At 59.3% G+C, this 18,411-nt stretch overlaps 1 protein-coding gene across 1 annotated transcript; it reads right to left on the bottom strand.

Moving 5' to 3' along the window:
* Positions 1-3,277: 3,277 nt before the first annotated feature.
* Positions 3,278-17,797, bottom strand: LOC140900350 (digestive cysteine proteinase 1). Its single transcript, XM_073317543.1, has 11 exons — positions 17,645-17,797; positions 14,742-14,801; positions 12,595-12,687; positions 11,692-11,864; positions 9,638-9,881; positions 8,239-8,434; positions 7,325-7,518; positions 6,202-6,293; positions 5,592-5,753; positions 4,731-4,920; positions 3,278-3,901 (listed from the first exon to the last, which is right to left on the bottom strand). The coding sequence occupies exons 1-11, from the start codon at positions 17,694-17,696 to the stop codon at positions 3,714-3,716; spliced, it is 1,644 nt and encodes a 547-aa protein (XP_073173644.1). The 5' UTR covers positions 17,697-17,797; the 3' UTR covers positions 3,278-3,713.
* Between the last annotated feature and the right edge of the window lie 614 nt (positions 17,798-18,411).

The raw sequence follows: 18,411 nt of genomic DNA, 5'->3' as shown, positions 1-18,411 counted from the left end.
TTGTTAACTCTGAACCCTAGTGATGTCCCTTTAAAGATCAGCATTGTTATTTATCTCCCTGCTGATCATCCGAGCCGAAGAGTCCAGTTAATGTGCTTTACCCTTTGATCCCAAACTGTCCCCTACATCTCCCCGGGGGCCAGAAATCTCCAACTGCTCTGGACCCAGATGCCAAAACCTCTGGCTTCCTCCGTGATGAGCTAGGGAGGCTGCCCAGAGGGGTCGTGCTCTTTGTGTCTGAGGGGAGGGTCAGCACTGATGTGGGGCTGCTAGCCGCTGTGTCCTGTCAGCGTACAGGGTGCACACGTTGCTGCCAGGGGAGACAGTGTAGCCTCCAGAGTTAGGAAGGCTTCCCCTTCCAGCGGTGCAGGGGCTGGATGTGGGGACCAGGGACTGGGAATCCCGGTGCAGTGGCCCTGAACTGTGTCATGCCGTAGTGACTCGGAGAAGGGAGTGACCAGCACCCACCCCTGCAGGGGGCTGCGTGGACCTTGACCGTCTCCCAGCCAAGCACTGACTCAGCCAGCTGCTGCTGAGCATGCAGGATTCAATGGGGCCAGCCCAGCACACCCCTGCCCTTTCCCTGGGACCTGGGAGTTAGGCTGCTTTCCACATCCTCAGCTATGCAGCCTCTGAACCTCTCATTTTATTCTGCGCTGGGGCCCTGCAGCCACCCCCTTCGCCCATGGGCCCTGGCTAGCTGCCCTTGTGCAGGCCAGCAAATTCCGTGGTCTTTCTCTGCGCGATTTCCCCAGGCAGCCTCCCAGCGGGCAGTCAGGGCTGCGAGCCCAGCCTAGAGAAGTGTCGCTCCACGCTTTGGGATCCCACATCCTGCAGCAGCATCACGTCCTAGGTGAGGTCAGTTCTGGTTCTTCTAGGAATCCCGCACTGGACACAGCTCCCTCGGCTATCGGGATGCAGGGGGCTAGGGGATGATGTTTTAGAAACACATGGAGGAGTGCACCTCGCTCGCAGTCCTTGGGGCGGCTAGCAGGAATGCAGGGCGCTCAGCCTGGCACCTACACAACAAGGACCACAAACCTAAGGGTGCAACCCAGGAGCATTGCCCAGCTCAGAAGTTTCCCCACAGAGGTGGCCCTGGCCAGGGGGAAGCCACTTCCAGAAGTCCGGCCTTCCTGCTCACATCCTGCATCATACCAGCGCTCCCACTCGGGCTCCCACGCCGGGCGTGTTGTGCCGGTCGCCGGCACGGCAATGGCAAAGATCCTGAGCCTGCTGTGTGTGTTACTTAGCGCCATGCTGGTCGGAGCTGCTGGGCTCGGGGCTTTATTACTGGAGACAGCACACTGGCCTGGGCTGGTCTAACCCGGGCTTCTTGCTCTGATGGTCACGTGCGATCCTTGCAAGCCCCTGCCGCGGCTCCGGTAATGGGAACCCTGCAGCTGCCCCTTGCGACACCCCCCTCCACAGCAATGCAGAACCGGGCTGCAGCGTCCCTGCCGTGAGGCGAGCAACGCACCAGGCCAACGCCAGCCCGTGACTGGGTGGCGCTCACGCCCTCCCCCACTGCTGCAGCCCCACCGCACTCATCGCTGCTCTGGGAGATCCTGTTTTTCCTGCCTCCTTGAGAGAGGAAGCCCCGGTCCTACGGTTCTGAGCCTCCCACGGTGCCGGAGCCTTGGTTCTCGCACTGATGCAGGAGCAGAAATCCTTTCCTTGCGCTGGCCCCAGGCTTGAGGATGGCATGTCCCCTGCCTGCTGGGGCCCGTACAATGGGCTGGGTGCAGCCACCTCCTCCTGACTGTGTCCTGGGCCTTATGCAAACGTCCCTGCCCAGGTGCCCCTGCAGACTCAGAGCAGCAACCTAGCGGCTAGGTCTTCACCGCAGCGCGAACTCAGGCAATCCACGCTCGCGTGGACTCCTCCTGAGTCAGCCTAAGCCGGGGAGCACGGCCACGCAGCGTGTGTGTGAGCCGCTGAGGAGTCGTGCTAACACGAGCTGTAGCTACACCCCCGGAGGGTGGGTTCTTGTGCGTGGACGGGACTCGAGTTAGGGGCGCCACCCACGTGCACTGCAGGGAAGACAAGCCCTGAGAGTCTGGTCGGCTTCTCTGGGGCTGTTTGCAGGCCTAGCGAGGCCTGGAGGACCCACCATGCTGGAGCAGTCTCTAGGCCCTCCTAGGCCAGGATTCAGTCTCTGGGAGGGGCCAGCCCCTCAGAGGAAGGTGTAAGAACCAAGTAGCAGCAGCTGTTGGAGAACCTGCCCCCCGCAGTAGGTCTCTCCCTGACCCCAATCACCTAGAAACTGGCTCCAGCCCCGAAACGCAAGGTTTGGCTCCCCTTCCGCTGTCTGTGTTGGGGCCACTGCATTGTCCCACATCTGTCCTCCGCAGAGTGCCTGTTCTCCTGCCTCTCCCAGCTGCCTGGCCGCGGTCGCCTGTGCTCCTAGGACACCCTCCCTCGAAGCCTTGGAGGGATGAAGCCAGTTTGCCAGGCCAAAGGCCACAGCTGGCTCTTCTCCCCCAGCCCAGGCTGGGGAGGCCTCGTTGGAGCTGCCCTGGGATGGGAGCTCAGTTCCAGGGAAAGGGGCAGCTGCTCCCCACACACACTGGGGCAACTTGGGTCTAAAGAGCCACCCCTGCCTCCCACTCCCTCCTCTCTCAGCAGGGGAGAGGCTCCGTTCAAACCCCGGCTGCCAGCCTAGAGCAGGGAAGCCCGCAGCAGGCTGGTGGGGCTGGGCCCTGTCTGAATGGGTGGCACTTGGAGACTTCCCACCCTGGCTTAGCAGCAGGTCCTCAGTGCTGGGACTCCCAGCCGTGAGCACCACCGGAGCCTGGCCAGGAGGAGCCTTAGTGCCGACTGGCTGGGCAGAAGGTCTGAGCTCGCTCGCTGGCTGGCCCCAGGGAGGAAATGAAGATCAGCTGCCTCTGGCCTGGCCATTCTCAGGGCAAGAGGGGTTTCCAGCAAATAGACTGGAAACAGTCCAAATAGACTGCAGGAAGCCACCCCTGCAGCAGTGAGGACCCCTGCATGCCCCTGGGGGCCATGCCAGCACCAGGAGAGCAGGGAGAGCCCAGCTGGTTGTGAAGAGCCACCGCAGCCAGGTACTGGGGGAGAAGGAGGTTTTCTTTGGGGGTGAAGAGGACTATGACCTGCTGGCTTAGGGGAGGGGCCGGGGCAGCGTGCACAGGGTGTCCTGCCCCTGGTGGCAGCGGGCGGGAGCACACACAGAGCCGTGTGAAGCCAAACCGCCTTGTGAAGCAAGTGCACCTTAATCCCCCCACCTGGTTTAAAAGAGAGGCAGCAATTTCCCAGGTACTTTATTGCCAGCAGTGGCGAGAGCAACATCAGCTGCGCCCCCGTGGGCTTCTTTGGGCTGCTCCGTAGCCAGGCTGCCATCCTAGGGGGACAGCACTCTCCCACCCCTCGGTACAGGCAGCCCCCCTTTTCACACCTCTCCCCTTCCCCAAATTACCACCCCGCCTTGATTGCTATGGTATGTTCCCACCATCCTCCCGCCTGCGTGGCTGCTTTTACTTTTCACTCAGGGGCTTAGTGCTGCGAGGTTCCGAGGAGCTGATTTGCTACCGACGAGGGCCAAGGCAGGGGGACGGTATGAATTAGGCTCTCAAGTGGGTGTCTCTGCTGGGATGAAATCCACACTGGCCTGCAAACTAACAGCCCAGGCCTGGTAACCCTTGTGGGTGGGGCTAGGATGGCGTAGGTGACCCCAGCCTGTTTTGGCGCCAGGGTCACTCCAGGATGGGGTAGGTGGCATCCGTGGCTACCCCGCAGTTGTTGTCCTTCATGGACATGAGGATGTAGCCATTGTTACCCCAGTAGGTGGACCAGGAGTTCTTCACCAGCCAGTACAGCTCTCCTTGGAGCACACCGTAGCCGACAGCCAAGACCGCGTGGTCCAGGTCACCTCTCTGGTTACCTAGAGGGGCAAAAAATAAATATAAATGACGGCACCATACCACTAGCAAGCTCATTAGTGACAGAACCAGGGCCTAGCTTCTCATCCACACGTCTCCCAGCACTCTGCAGCAGTGGATAAGTGTTGTTATCGGCCAGGTAACCTGAGGCACCGGGTTTACGTAACTAGCCCAAAATCACCTAGCAAATGAACAGCAGAGCTGGGACTAGAAACCAGGAGTCCAGGCTCCCCATCCAGTGCCCGGTTTTCTCCCCTGCCCTGCCTTCAGTGCTCCTTGTTAGCCGTTTCTGACCCTAGAGTTGGTGGCAGGTTCCTGAGCAGTGGCTCCAAGCTTCTCAGATGCTGTTGTGCAGCCTGGTAAGCAGGCAGCAAATCCGTTGGGTTTTATTCCAGCTGCTCCTTTTGGAGGCTGAACCTGTAACCCTCCCAGCCAGCTTGTGGCTCTGGTGAAGCCCTGCCATGTGGCAATATCATCCTCCTCTGAGCCAGGGGTTCCTCCGCTTTAGTTTCCTTTCATCAAAGCCATTGGGCCTCCCCCCACCACCCCAAGGGAAAACCCCACATCTTGCTGAACTGGCTTGTTTGTCTGGTCTGAATGTATGCAGCTGGGAAAGGAGACGTGGCTGCCCCCCCAGTGTCAGATCCCCTGCAACGCACTTGTCAAGCCAGAGGGGCTCCAGATTGCGGGTGGAATCATGGTGTTTACCGCATTCATTGGCAGCACCCCAGCATTGCTGGACTTGGCTGCCAGAAGTCAACTGCCCAGGGCCTGGTTAGAGCCATCCAAAGCCATCCCAGGAGCCGATCGGCCGGGAACGGCCGCACTCACCACACTTGGGTTCATAGTAGACGCCGTTGGAGTAGAAGGAGAAGGACCGCCGGGAGGCATCGATGCTGACGGCCACGGGGCCATTCTTGTAGATGGCAGCTTTCAGGGCCGTGATGTTACCCGAGGTGACGTTGACGTAGCCTTTCATTTTGCCCACCAGCTCGGACTTGTTGTAATGGCACAAGCCGTTCTGCAACACAGACAAAGGAGATGACAGCCACTCTCCTGCACCCCTGCATGCATGAGCCAGGCCGATGGCCCCAGGAGCAGGGTGTCTCGGCTGGTCAGGCAAACATGCGGATGCCCCCTGGGCTCGAAGGAAGCCATAAGCGTCTCTGGCTGCTGGCATGTCCAGTCTATGCTTTAATGCCCCTCTTTTCTTTCTATGACCCCAATCAGCTCTGTGTCCTCCCCCCGACACCCCCGATAGGCAGGGGAGTCTCACCCCCATTGCACTGTCAGGGAAACTGAGGCACGGAGTAAGGGGAAATGATTTGCCAGGCTAGCAGTTGAGCCCAGGTCTTCCAAGTCCCAGGCTAGTGCCTTAGCAGGGCCATGCAGCTGTAATTGGGGTCAGCAAGGGCATGTTATCAGCAGTCCCAGTGGCTGCTTCCCACGTGGATGCTGCACCCTAGTCACTGACTCTAAGTGGGGTCGCTGGAGCGGCCCCATGGGATAGAGCCCCAAAGCCCCGAGAGGTCTCGGCCCTGCTGGAGGCAGAGGCTCCCCCTTCATGGCAACCTGCTTTTGACTCACAGACCTGGGACACACCAGGGAGGTTCAGCGGGATCAGAGCTCCCGTGCCAATGGAGCCGCTCCCCGGGCACCTCCGGCAGCCGAGCCGGAGGGCGCCGCGCTCACCTGGCCTTTGTACAGGCCATAGGAATCGGTGCTGGCGATGCCGCCGTGCTTCTTGATCCACTCGTACGCGCTCCACTCCTCACCGCCGTCACAGCCATAGTTCCCGAAGCCCCAGGAGCAGTCGATCAGGACTTGCTGGGACAGCGGAGTCACTACTCCTGTCTGGGGAGGGAGGAAACCCAGGTCCTCAGCTGCAAAGTCCCAGCCAGGCGGCTGGATCAGGAGCTATGAGCCTAGAGGGGGTGTTCCCAGCTCCGCCATCGCCACCTCCAGCCAGCCTTGAGCTACAGCTGTGCCACCTGGGGCCCACGCAGTGGGGAGTCACCCCAATATCCCTGGATCTCCCTAATTCAGCACAAAGACCATTCCCACCCCTCCAGCTGCTGGAGCGCCCCCAATCCCCTCCCCACCCTTGTTCCAGGGCTGCCCAGTGTTCTTGGGGCAGGGCTCTTGTTGCTGCAGGGTGGCTCCTGCACTCCCAAGCCAAGCCCTGTTGTGGACGCGCCATCCAGCTGGGGAGCCGGACGGGCTGCCTGTGACATGTAGGCACACAGGTTGTGCCCTCAGCAGAGCATGCAATCTCCTCACTGGGAGGCAGGCGGGCTCTCACCTTGAGGAACAGGGCACCCTCCATTGCCCCGGTGACAGCAAAGCTCCAGCAGGAGCCGCACACGGCCTGGTCCTTCACTGGGGTCACGGCGCCTGGGGAGGGAAGGAGGGAGCGAGCGAGGGGTCAGGGACTGAGACATATGGGGCAGGTGCCTCCAGGAATCTCCATCTGGGGAGCTCTAATCCACCCGGTTCCCTCTGTGCCTGACTCCCTCCCTTGCTGCCCAAGAGCTACCAACGATCCCCTGTAATGCAGGGCGTAGAGTGCTGGCGACTGGAGTTTTAGCTTCTTGGGCCTGGCGCTACCCCGGCCTGGGTGCTGGCAGAGCCCCCTCCCCCGACAGGGATCTCCGCGCGCTAACTAGCAGCCATGAATTAGGTCTCGCATGGCCCTGTGTAGCAGGGAAGTATCGCCAGCTCCATTTTACAGATGGGGAAACCGAGGCAGCGCCTCGGTGACTTGCCCACGGTCACACGGGGAGTCTGTGATAGGAGCTGAAAAATGACCCCCCGGTCTGTTCAGCTAATTGGGCTGCAGCTTCTGGATGGCAGCACTACTGTAGTAAGACCAGCTTTGGTATAATTCGTTCCCCGTTAATCCCTTCCTGAGGCATTTAGTTTGGTGCCAGCCCCGGGCCAGCCTGCTTGTCTGTCCCAGGGTTTGCACGAACAGCACTGCACGGACCTCTGGGTAACAATGGGATGCCAGCAGCTCCAGCCCGTAAGGCCGAAGCCTTCAGAAGCGCCCCGGGGTTGTTTCTTTTCAGGGGCCTCTGATTTTTGGAGTCCCAACTCACAACCCATCAGGCCAGGCTTCATAGAATCATAGAATATCAGGGTTGGAAGGGACCCCTGAAGGTCATCTAGTCTAACCCCCTGCTCGAAGCAGGACCAATTCCCAGTTAAATCATCCCAGCCAGGGCTTTGGCTTCCAGGCAGAGCTGTGCGATTCCAGCTCCCATTGACTTCCCCAGCAGCAGGGGGCGCCCCGCACCCTGGACATATAGCCCCTCGAGGGTTCGAGCCCTGTGAGTAGCAACGGGGTGTGGAAAGGGAGGCAGGAGGAAATGCTCCATCCGGACGGAGCTTTCTGCCCAGAAGCAGCCACATAACAACCCACTCACCGTACAGCCTCCAGTCCAGGCTCTCGGGCAGGATGAGGCCAGTATACCCCTCGGACGGGAACGGCTGCCCGTTGTTGGGGGCCCCGCTCTTTAGCCGCCCCCGCAGCACGGCCATCTCCTCCGGGGTGCGGTCGGCCAAGTGGTTCAGAGCCAGCTTGTAGGACAGGTTGGCCCGATTCTTGGAGTGAATGAACCTGGGCAGGGATGGGTGCCGTGAAGAGAGGGGGAGCCAGGCAGCGATGGCTTCTGGGCGCTGCTCTGCCCACCTGGCATAGGAAGCTCCTGCCACAGGGCAGGGTGTGTGGCACACCTCTACAGCCCTGGCGAAGGAATCCCTACCCACCAGGCACACCCACAGCGTCCTCCCCTGTGCAGCAAGCAGATTAACCCTTAGAGGGCTGGTGCAGCCTCAAATGGCAGCCAGACGGCTTTGGGGGATGCCCGGTGCCCACAGTCTGCGACCCAGGAGGGTTCTGTGTGTTGGGGACAGGGGGAACCAAGGGATGCCAGCCTGAAAGGAAGTCAACAGACCAGCTCCCGCTTGCTGCGTAGACATACCCCGAGGAGATGAGATTGCAGCTCCTGGAGGCAGACCCAAGGGAGCGCTGATGGAGCGAGGAGATGTGCCCCCAGGCCCTGCGGGACTCCATTCTCCAGCCGCTAGCTAGAGTCCGCTGCTAGGCCAGGTGCTGCTGGCGTTGTGGACAGGCCGTTCTCCGCCACGTACAAGGCTAGCTCAGGAAGGTCCGTTCCGCAAGCAGCCAAGGCCGAGCCCCCGCCCAGCTCCCTGGGGGAACCCTCCAGCCTCCCTGACCCAGCAGAGATGCCGTTTCCTTCAGCACGCGATGCACCAGCTCCCTCCTCCTCCTCCTCCGTGACCCCAGAGCCCCCGCTGCCCCCAGGCAGCCCTGTACCGCATGTTGTGGGTGAAGGTGTGTGTCCTGTGCTCCATCTCCTGCTCGCTGCCATAGCTCTTCCCGAACGCCTTCCGGTAGTGGTGGAATACCTGGTGGGACCGGTCCTCCTGCTGCCCCACAAAGTCCTGCATGGGGTTGGCCAGGATCCAGCGCTCTGCTCCCAACCCGGGGAGCTCCCCACAGGACTTCGTTCCTTGGGCACAAGCACAGGCAGCCGTCACCCCCAGACTCCCCTCGCTCCCCCGCCCGGTTAGGGGCAACCCATACAGGGGCTTCAGTGAGTGCTCTGATGCCTGCAGGGGTGGGTGGACCAAAGCTCTCCCAGCTGCCCAACCTGCATGGGGCTTTGCCTCTCTGCAGGATGCTTTTCCCATGGACTGTTCCTCACTCCCTTCGAAAATGCAGGTCAGCAGGGCTGGGTCAGACGAGGCTGCCGGCCCCCCCCCCAATGCTAGTGCCACATTCACTGCTCAGTGCCCAGGCGGAAGCGGGCAACGCCCTGCTGCCGCAGCTCTACAGTGATCATTAGATCCCTTCCCCGCCTCGCCCCAAGGAGCTGGGAGATCCCCTCCTCTCTCTATCCTGACTGTGGCAGCTTCCCACTCCTCTTTCCTAGCAGGCACAGGCTGGTTTGGCCTCCCATGGGCCTGCCCGACCTCCCCTTCTCCCTTGGCTGGCCTCAGGGTTGGAGGCAAAGAGAAGACATTGGCATCGACACTCGGCACGGGATCTTGGGCCTTCCAGATGCCAAGAGCCTTGCTATGCCAGCAGGGCTTCCACAGAACTGGGCTACCTTGCAGAGAGGCCCGGATCAGCTGCGAACCTTATCCCCCAAGCTGGCTTAGCAGCTGGGTCCGGAGCCAGCCACCAGGGGAAACATCTGAGAGCAGGCGGCGGCCCCCAGCCCATTTGTCTCCAACATTTCTCCAGCCCACGGGGCTGAGCTGCCCTTGCTCAACGTCTGTTTGGAGCTGGAGATGGGTGCGGGGGCTAGTTTCCCTGCCCCGCCCCTGAGTGGCTCTGTCGAAATAGTTTCACGGCTGCTTCTGGGCACCTCCCACGGCAACAGGACGCAGGGCACCACCCACCCCTTCCTCTCTGCCCTGGGCTTCGTGAGGTCAATTCCTGACTCTGCCACAGATGGCCTGGGGCGGACCACATCCTCCCGCTGTGCCTCGGTTCCTAATCCTCAGCTCGGATCCCTTCCTCCCGCCCTTTGTCTACGTCCCCGTCGGGGCCAGGCTGGTCTCTGCGTGCGTCTTGGTGCGGCCCCTAGCGCGAAGGGACCCTGCTCCCGGCTGAGTGCTTTTGGAGTACAGAGAAGAGGGCGAGGCTTGTCTCGGGCATGGATAAATGCTGGCCCAGGGATGGAGAGGGCCCACCAGGCCCATCTTACCGTTGGTGGGGAGGTTGAAGGCAGAGGCCGGGTAGCTGTGGCTGAAGTCGCTGTAGTCGATCTCGTACTTGTCGTAGTGGGAGCCCAGCACGCTGTTGTAACCCCGCATCTCGTAGTGGACGGGCGACCAGCCGCAGCTGGTGTTGGTCACCCACAAGGTGTAGACGTTCTTCTTCTTGCCCCAGTTGGACATGTCCTGCCACACGCTGCAGTACTGCCCTTTGAAGTACTCCTCCCGCAGGAACTGGGGCGGCAACGGAGGGTAGCCGGAGTTAGGCCCCGTGGTTCTTCCAGCGCTCTGCTGGTGAGACTGGCCCACGCTGCCCACGGCACCTCTTTCCCGCCCCGAGGCAGCTGGTGCTAATCCAGCCCCGAGCCTTGCCTTAGCAGACGCCGCCCAGCACATGGAGGTTGTGGGGCTAGGCACCAGCTGCAGACCCATCTCCTTGCCCCATCCCCAGAGAGGAAAGTTTAGTTAGGCTCTTGGGGCAGGAATTGTCTCTTGTTTGGTGTCTGTCCTGCACCTAGCGCAGTTGGGCCCTGGTCCGTGACTGGAGCTCCTAGGTCAGCTGCTACCATCCTACATAACAAATAATTTCTCTAGGCCACCCAGAGCGCTTCCTGTGCCCGCATCCTTCATTCATGGAGCTAAAAACTCCTCAGCCACCATCAGAAAAGTCCTTCTGGCTTCGAAGATCCCCAGGACGACCCCTCCCGCGTCCTCCCTTCCAACCCAGTCCTCCCTTGTCTACCTCTGGCTATGCCCTCCGCAAGCTTTGGTTCATTCAACGCGGCTTCTGAATACATACAGCGAGCAGCTGTGTTATTTGCCCTTGTATTCCTGTAGCACCCAGTGGCTCCAGTCAAGCATCAGGGTGCCACCGTGCTAGGCATTGCATCACAAGGAGATGGGCCTCGCTCGGAAGAACTCCCAGTCTGAGTACGAGCTTGAATCTTTCCACAGCCCCGCTCCCCAGGGAGCTGCGTTAAGCAAGTAGCAGTATATTGGTGAGTTTTCCCCATATGCCCAAGGCCTTTTAAACAGCCATTACCAAATTATCATCCGGGCGAAGCAGATTTCAGTTTTCATTCAGAGTCCAGGACACATGAAAGCAACTTTGCCCAACGCCCACAACGGGGATCTCTCGGTAGTGGGCAGCTGAGTCACCACACGGGCTCGCCCAAGCTGCCACCTCGTTGTAGTAAGGACTAGTTGCAACAAATCTCCCAGGGTTGGGAAAGGAGAAGAGATTCTTGGCCAGCACTGGTGCCTCCTTCCCAGGTTCACCTCCTTCTGCAGGGTCTGGCTGGCCAGGCAAACCCCCTGCTCTGATTGGGGCCGTCCATTTCTGACACCGCTAACAAAGCTACCCTGGACTCCTTGGCTTGCTGTTCTATTTTTGTGCTGCTTAGACACAGGGCTCCCCCAGAGGGCATGGAATGGGTTCTCCGGGTCTTATGCTTCCTGGCTCTCAGCAGGGGATGGAGAGGAGTGTAAAACGCCACGAATCTCTACTTGGAATATCTCCAGAGATATTCAGCTAGGGCTAGAGCAGCCCCGAGGCTGCTCTAAACTGCTCCAAGTATTGGGAGAGAGAATTGGGGAGCTGTAACAGTGCACCTTCCCAGCTGCACCCCACAGCGGGGATCTGGACAGCTACACAAGGTGTATGCATGAACCTTCACCAGCCAGGAGAGGCCAGGAAGAACACTGAAAGACACAGGGACTCAAGCAAGGAGACAGAGACTTGGCATTTACCGATAAGCTATGGAACAACTGTCTGCAGCTTCCCACATACCTGTAAGGAGGAGGCCTGCAGCGCGTGTCCAGGCCAACTGTCAGGCGCTGTCTACAATGCCACACGGACTGGAGATCAGAATGGGCCTGACGGTTCTCCCAGCTACAACGAACCCAATCGCTGCTCTGTCCCAGCCAAGCTGCTGTCAGTCTGAGGGTCTGGCGTCAGAGTCATGCCAGCTGAGGGTCTGGCCCAGTGCCTGGGGTCCTGCACTCCTCCCCCATCCTGCCCAGATCCCCGGTAGAAGGGGCTCACCTTGAAGCCATGTGTGTGGGGAAAGACGCTCTGTGGCTTGATAAGCTTCTCTTTCGTGCCGTTGATCTGGAAGCACTTCACGATGTTCATTTCCATCTCAGTAGTTTCCGGCGTAATCTTGTAGCTGGTACCGTACGGCTTCACCGATCCCAACTGGTAAGTTATCACCTGCCCTGCAAGGTAGGAAGAGAAAATAGAGGCAGCCATTTTCTACGCAGGGCTGCTCTTAAGCATTCTCCGTCCTCCTCCCACAGAGCACAGACTGAGGGGGTAGGCTCCTGCTTCCCCCCGCCCCAGGATAGCAGATGCCATGCTTCCCTGAGCCACAGGCATGGTCGTTGGGTCTGGGAGAGCCAGGCACGGCATGCAGGTGACAATAGGAAATGTCACGTGGACCCTGCACTTCCACCGCAACAGGGATTTTATTATCCTTGGTGCGTGACGTCCACATTGCTCCCCACTGTAGCGAATCCAAGCAGAGGCAACCCATGCCTGACCGATAGCGGGACTGAGCTCTGCAGGGTGGCCTTCCAGAGAAGAGCCATTCGTGGCCCTGTGGCCTACACACACTAAGTAAATCAGGGTCTGGTCGTGCAAGTGGCTGAGTGTCTCCCGGTGCTGCCGAGCTCTCGGCTCCCAGCGGAAGTCCTGGGCAGCACAGCGCTTTCTGCGCCTTTCAGAACGGGGCCTTCCGCGGATCACTTGCTGACACCAGGAACCCCGCAGAAGTTCTCAGCCTCGGCTTCTTCACCAGCGGCTGCAGCTCCTGAGCAAGCCCCTTGCAAGAGCAGGAGATGGTGTCACCCCAGACTGGCACGTGAACCACCCAGAGGCACATCCTGCTCTACAGACCCCCAGGAGACTCTCTCTAGTCCGCCTCCCACAAGTACCCCGGCGGCTTACCGTGGTAGTACTGGATCCGGCTCTTTCCTCCGGTCAGGTTGTACCAGGCTTCGAAGGGCTCCTCGATTTCGGCGTAAGGCAGGCTGATGACTCCTGCAGCATACGAGTGACAGGTTAGTCAGTGTCTTTTGCTTGGGACAAGGGCCCATCTGTAGTTCGCGGAGATTCCCTGGGAGAACGCAGACTTTGAACCAGCCCGTTCAGCCAACCCGGGAGACAAGGGTGAGCCTGTCGTCCTGAGGTACAGCTCGAAAGCACAGGCGTGCGCAGCTCGCTTTGGTGCTCTCTGGATTCGGTGCTTGGAGGGAGCTTCGCGTAAAGTGCTGAGTTCTGGAAGGTGCAGGAGGCCAGCGCTCTTCTCACATGTGGCTGAGGATTGCCATAAACTAGTGCAAGCCTCCGACCAGCTGTCCCCACTGCCCTAAGCCAGTGGTCCCCAAACTGTGGGGTGCACCCGCCTAGGGGTGCACGGAGAAATGTTCAGGGCATTTGTGGCGGGGCCTGGGCCAGCACCCCTGGGGAGCAGGGAGGGAGCACCACCCTGCCCCACTCTGCCCCCAGACCAGTTCCAACCCCAGCCCAGCTCTTCCCCTCATTCCCTCTCCACCTCTCGCCCCAGCTCCCCGCCCCGCCAGCTCTGCCCCCAACTCCACCTTCAACCATGTGGCTCTGGTGAGGAAGCCTTGGCTGTGCAGTAATGGGGGTGGGGGGGCGGACAGAGTTCATTACTGGTAAGAGAGGGTGCGACAGGAAAAGTTTGGGCCCCACTGCCCTAAGCTGTGGTGGGTGGATTTGCCAGATCACCCAGAGGAAGCTCCTACGCGCCAAACCCGTTGGGTATATGGCTACGCTTTGAGCTGGCAAAGAAACCCTCAGGCTAGCTCTGGCCTCATGCACTGAAACCAGAGCACAGCCACAGCAGGGGCTAGCTACCCTGAGGGTGCAGCTCTGGGGAGGTGCACGCTTCCGTCGGGTTTATCTCTGTGAACATGGGAATGAGACTAGAGGGCTCTAATCTGGGGCAGAGCATTTCCTGCCAGTGCTGGAGCCGGCTCTCACTCCCTGGGGTTCAGAGACACCCCTGGGCTAAGCTGTCGATGGCGCCGAGCTCATGGATGGTTCCTAGGGGCTCTGAAGGCCACTCAAGTTCCTCCAGGCCCAGCACAACACAGAATCCTGGGCATGGATTAAGCGAGGCCCATGCCTCAAAGACAGGCTAAGCGAACATTAGAGAGGCCCCATCCAGTGCTGCCAACTCACACCCTTGGTTTCTTGGGCTTGTAATTGCTGCACGAGTTTATCCAGAGCAAGCACTCTGTGGGAGGCTCTCGCCGCGAGCGATCGGTGCGTGTGTCGAAAGGCCAGGCTCTGTCGTTGGAGGGATAATCATAGGAAGCTAGACATTAAACTGCAGCTTTGTTGTTGTTGTTGAAGAGGGTTTGTGCAGGCAACGTACAGCCGGCTTGCCAAAAGCCACGCCACTGTTTCATCCCAGGAAAAAGCCACAGACTCACCTCAGAGGCCCAGAGTCAAGACATTCTTCTGCATTGAGTCGAGAACAATCATTATCATTCTTTTGTTTGTCAGTTGCACACCCACAGTGTGCTGGGCGCTGGCCCCACACAGCCAGGAAAACACAGTCCCTGCCCCAGGAGCTTCCAGTCTGAGGAGACCAGCCAAACTGGAAGCCTGCAGGAGAGGGACGCAGGCCCAGATCCTCAGACGTACTTAGCTTCCTGCTGTCCATTGGAAGTTAGGAGCGTAAATACCTCTGAGGATGTGGCCCCTGGTGCTCCGGAGCCTGGCTGTGTGCCAAGCTCTGTTTACTAGTAGAGCTGGGAGTTGATGGAGTCACTGGGTTGAGCTCTCCTTCAGTTATTTTTTTTTCCCGAGAAGGCAGATCAGATCCAAGGCCTCAATTAACCTCAGCAGCAATTTGCCCTACGCAGCTTTGCACAATTGCACCGGGCGAACCCGTGGCTCTGTCGGGCTGGGCAGAGGACTCCCATCATAGGGCCTATCCCTAGCTTCTGGCTCAGGGGCAGGGTATGCTTCAGTCTGGTTTGTTTTACACACACACACACACAGCAGGGTGAGGGTTTGATTTGCTGCCCATCCGGCCCTGAGTTGTACAGAGGGAATGTTACCTTTGACATGGTAGATATCTCCAAATTCAGGGATTGTGCTTAAACGTTTGCAGCCTTTTCCTGAAAGCAAAGGAAAACAGAGGTACAGAGCTGACCCTGATCTGCCAGCACAGCCAACATGTTCCCCCTGTTGGAGGGCTCCAGTTACACCTGAGGGCCAGTTTCAGACTTAGGCCAAGTGGGTGCAATGTCATGGACTTCAGTGGATTTGCACCTGTTTACAACAGTTCTTAGCTCTAGAAATGGCTATGTGGGTTTGCATGGAGCACTCACTCCAGCGCGGGGGGTGGGGTGAGATAAATAGGGTTACCATACGTCCGTATTTTCCCGGACATGTCCGGCTTTTTGGTTCTTAAATTGCCGTCCAGGAGGCATTTTTAAATATCTAAAAACGTCCGGGATTTTGCCATTATTATTTTTCCCCAAAGAAGAGTGGATCATTCAAGAGAGAGAGTGAATGTTGATCATTTGAGAAAGAAAGTGAATGCCGATCACTCGAGAGAGTGCCCACTTTCCCCCCTAGCGCCCAGCGCTTGCGCCGCGAAACAGCTGTTTCACGCTGCTGGGAGGGAGGGGGCAGGAGGGGGAACATGGCACGTTCAGGGGAGGAGGCAGGGCCAGGGTGGAGATTTGGGGAAGGGGTCTAGTGGGGCAGGGAGGGGGCAGAGTTGGGGCAGAGACTTTGGGGAAGGGGTTGGAATGGGGGCGGGGAAGGAGTGGAGTTGGGGCGGGGCTGGAGGGGGCAAGAGCAAATCCCACCCCCGTGGAGTGTTCTCTTTTTTGAATGTTGAAATATGGTAACCCTAAAGATAAAGGTGGCAAACCAACAGGCCCTGGGCCATGTCCTGTAGTGGGAGGAGCAACCTAACTCACTGCAGCCGGGAAACACTTGCATCCACTGGCGGTGTGCGGATCGCATGTCCTTGTGGGAGGCCCCATCAGTCACTCAAGGTGAGAAGGGACCGCCAGGGTCAGCTAGTCTCACCCCCTGCCAAGAGGCAGGGTTTGTGGTGTCTAAACCATCCAAGGCAGGTGGCTACCCAGCCTCCTTTGGAAAACCTCCACCGAAAGCACTTCCACAACCTCCCAGGGTGTCGGTTCCACTGTCCTTACAGACCGGAAGTGTTTCCTGAGATTCTAATCTAAATCCGCTCTGTGATAGTTTGAACCCGTAGCCTCTTGTCCTGCCCTCTGTGGCAAGAGAGAACAACTTTCCTCCATCTCTTTTCATGGCAGCCTTTCAAATATTTGAAGACCACTCTCATGTCCCCCCTTTACTCTCCTCTTTTCCAAACTAAGCATGCCCTGTTCCTTCAGCCTTTGCTCAGCTGCCTTATTCCATCCCTTCCATCAGCTTCCTGGCCCACCTCTGGATCCTCGCCAGTTTCTCTCCATACTGCATGGCTGATAAAAGAAAGATTTGGCCAAGATTTCCACAGGGGAGTGCCTGATGCCAAGCTCCTACATGCAGTCTTAGGCACCTATGTAAATGGGCTTGGGTCTCAAAAGTGATGAGTGCCCACAGTTCCCACTGGCCACACTGGGTGGCACCAGGTTGCATTAGGGGGGGGCTGGTAAGGTGTGGTCCTGTGGCCTACACCGTTGGCCTGTGGGTTGCACTGGTCAGGATTTGAGCCTCACAGTTTAAGACACATCACGTGCTTCTCCTGCTTTACCCTAGGGGATGTGGGCGTGCAGGCAGGATCTCTGCTCCCCAACAATTTGGCTGGGGCTTAGTCATCAGCCGCAGGATGAAGCTAACACACCCTGTGTTTTAAGGAGCTCGTCTTTTCCCTCATGTCAGCATCTTCCTTGGAGGAGGACAGGTCCTTAAACTGGAGGGGTAACCACAGCCTGTCTGGAAGCAACACCACGCCATGGTGCCCACTGCTCCCTCCACCCTTTGGTCCCCCAAAGGAGGCTGGGGGGCCGAGAGGAAAGGCAGCTGGCACGTAGCCCACGGCCCTGTGCGCTTCCCTGGGTAAGAGCAGTGCCTAGGGGCTAGCACATCATGCAGGCCCCCGGCCTCTGCTAGAGGGTGCAAAGCCCGAAGAAGGAAGCTGCCTTTCCCCGGACGGCCCTCCCTGGGGGTGATGCCCCAAGAGAGGCCCAGCTCGGACAGCGAGGGAGCGTCGTAGGAATGCCAGCACCGCCGCAGCTAATGCCAGGCTGCAGCCACAGCGTCCGGGCAAGCTGCTGCTGCACTACAGAGCACGTGCCTCCCGGAAAAGGGGGGTCAGCTCCCACCCAGAGGGCGCCCGGCCACACCGGTTTGCTTTTAGGTTAATCTCGGATTCCCCCTGGAACGCCAGCGACGTTTCACGGCGGTCCCTGCTCCCATGCCTAATTCAGCCCCCTCTGCCCCTACACGGCTGCCCCCCGCCTGCTGTGTTCCCCCTACTCCAGCACTGCTGTACAGGGCATAAGGCTGAGGACCATCCAGTCTGTGGCTTGCAGGAGCCAGTGGTCCCAGTTGAGAACTAACCATCCAGTCCAGCTTGTCCGGCCGCATTTCACTGGGCAGAGCCAAGCGTCCCAGCTACGCTGCCCCATCCAGCGGAGGCTCTCCAAGCGCTTCACTGACACTTGTGAGCATAGCCTCACACCCCCTTTCCCTGGCGTGGATGGTCAGTATGGTTCTCTCCTGGGGAAACTGAGGTCCAGCAAGGGGAAGTGACTTGCCCAAAGGTCACGGAGGAAGCCTCAGTCTCAGTCCTCCCTTCCTCCCAAGCAGGCGGAGGAGAGGCCCTCAGGTCGCCCTACCGGTTCCCCTGCTCCCATCACCTGTTGCTTTCCATCGGCTCTCACTTGGCCGGGAGCAAACGTTCTCTCTGTAACAGCATCCCTCGGAGATGCGGGAGCTCTACTCTCCCCGGCTCAGCGGGCTGGAGAGACAGACTCACCTGCGACCGAGCTCCACAGTGCGAAGAGCAGAACCCACTGGAGCGCCCCCATCCTCGCAGCTCCCTGCTCGACCTGCCCTGGGCTGCAGCCGTCTGAGCAGCAGCTCCGAGCACCACCTTTAAACAGTGCCGGCAAGACCAGGAACTCGGGGATCCAATGCCACAGCCAGACCCTGCCCAGAGGAGGGGAAGGAGCCTGAGCATGTCTTTGCAGACAGCTCATTTGCTGGTGCCTCCAGTGCTGGGAAGGGTGGATCTGGCAAAAGAGGGAGGAGCGGGGAGGTGAAATGAAAGGGCGAGAACAGATCCTACTCAGGCAGGGCGAAGAGTGGAGTGCAGCCCCGTGGAGCCTTTCCTGCCTCTGAGCTGAGCCAGGCGTCTCTTACAGCGGGCTCATTTCGGCACGTGGGCCGATCAGCTCCAGGGCCAGCCAGCCTGGCCCCTAGAGCCTTGGTCAGACCGACTGGGCGCTTCAAGCTGCTTTTTCAGCCAGCCAAGACCTGTCCCTAAGGTCTTCTCCCCCTACTCCCTGATCAGAATTTCACCTGCCACGTCAGGTGTTCAAACCCCTCTGTGGGGTCTGGGTGAAGGTGACGCGACTCAAGCTGGAGGGTGACTTTAATGCAAACTAAAACTAGTTGAGACCCTAGATGATTAATATGGCCACTAAAGGCAATGGGACTGGCCCAGAACTAGGACCCCCGCAGCTGCTGTGCCAAGGCAAGACCAGGTAGGCTGGGGAAGGGTCCCAGGGGGCTGCATCGCGT

The sequence above is a fragment of the Lepidochelys kempii genome, chromosome 19, assembly GCF_965140285.1.
Source record: "Lepidochelys kempii isolate rLepKem1 chromosome 19, rLepKem1.hap1, whole genome shotgun sequence".
Taxonomy (NCBI): Eukaryota; Metazoa; Chordata; order Testudines; family Cheloniidae; genus Lepidochelys; species Lepidochelys kempii.
The sequence above is the reverse complement of the archived record's forward strand: the minus strand, read 5'-3'. Positions and strand labels throughout refer to the sequence as shown.

Coding starts and splice junctions, on each gene's coding strand:
- LOC140900350 (XM_073317543.1), bottom strand. CDS start 17,696: ATGGGGGCGCTCCAGTGGGTTCTGCTCTTCGCACTGTGGAGCTCGGTC. Junction 7,519..8,238: donor ACCTTCACCCACAACATGCG/GTACAGGGCTGC, acceptor ATCCCTGCCCAG/GTTCATTCACTCCAAGAATC. Junction 3,902..4,730: donor CTACTATGAACCCAAGTGTG/GTGAGTGCGGCC, acceptor TTGCCCCTCTAG/GTAACCAGAGAGGTGACCTG.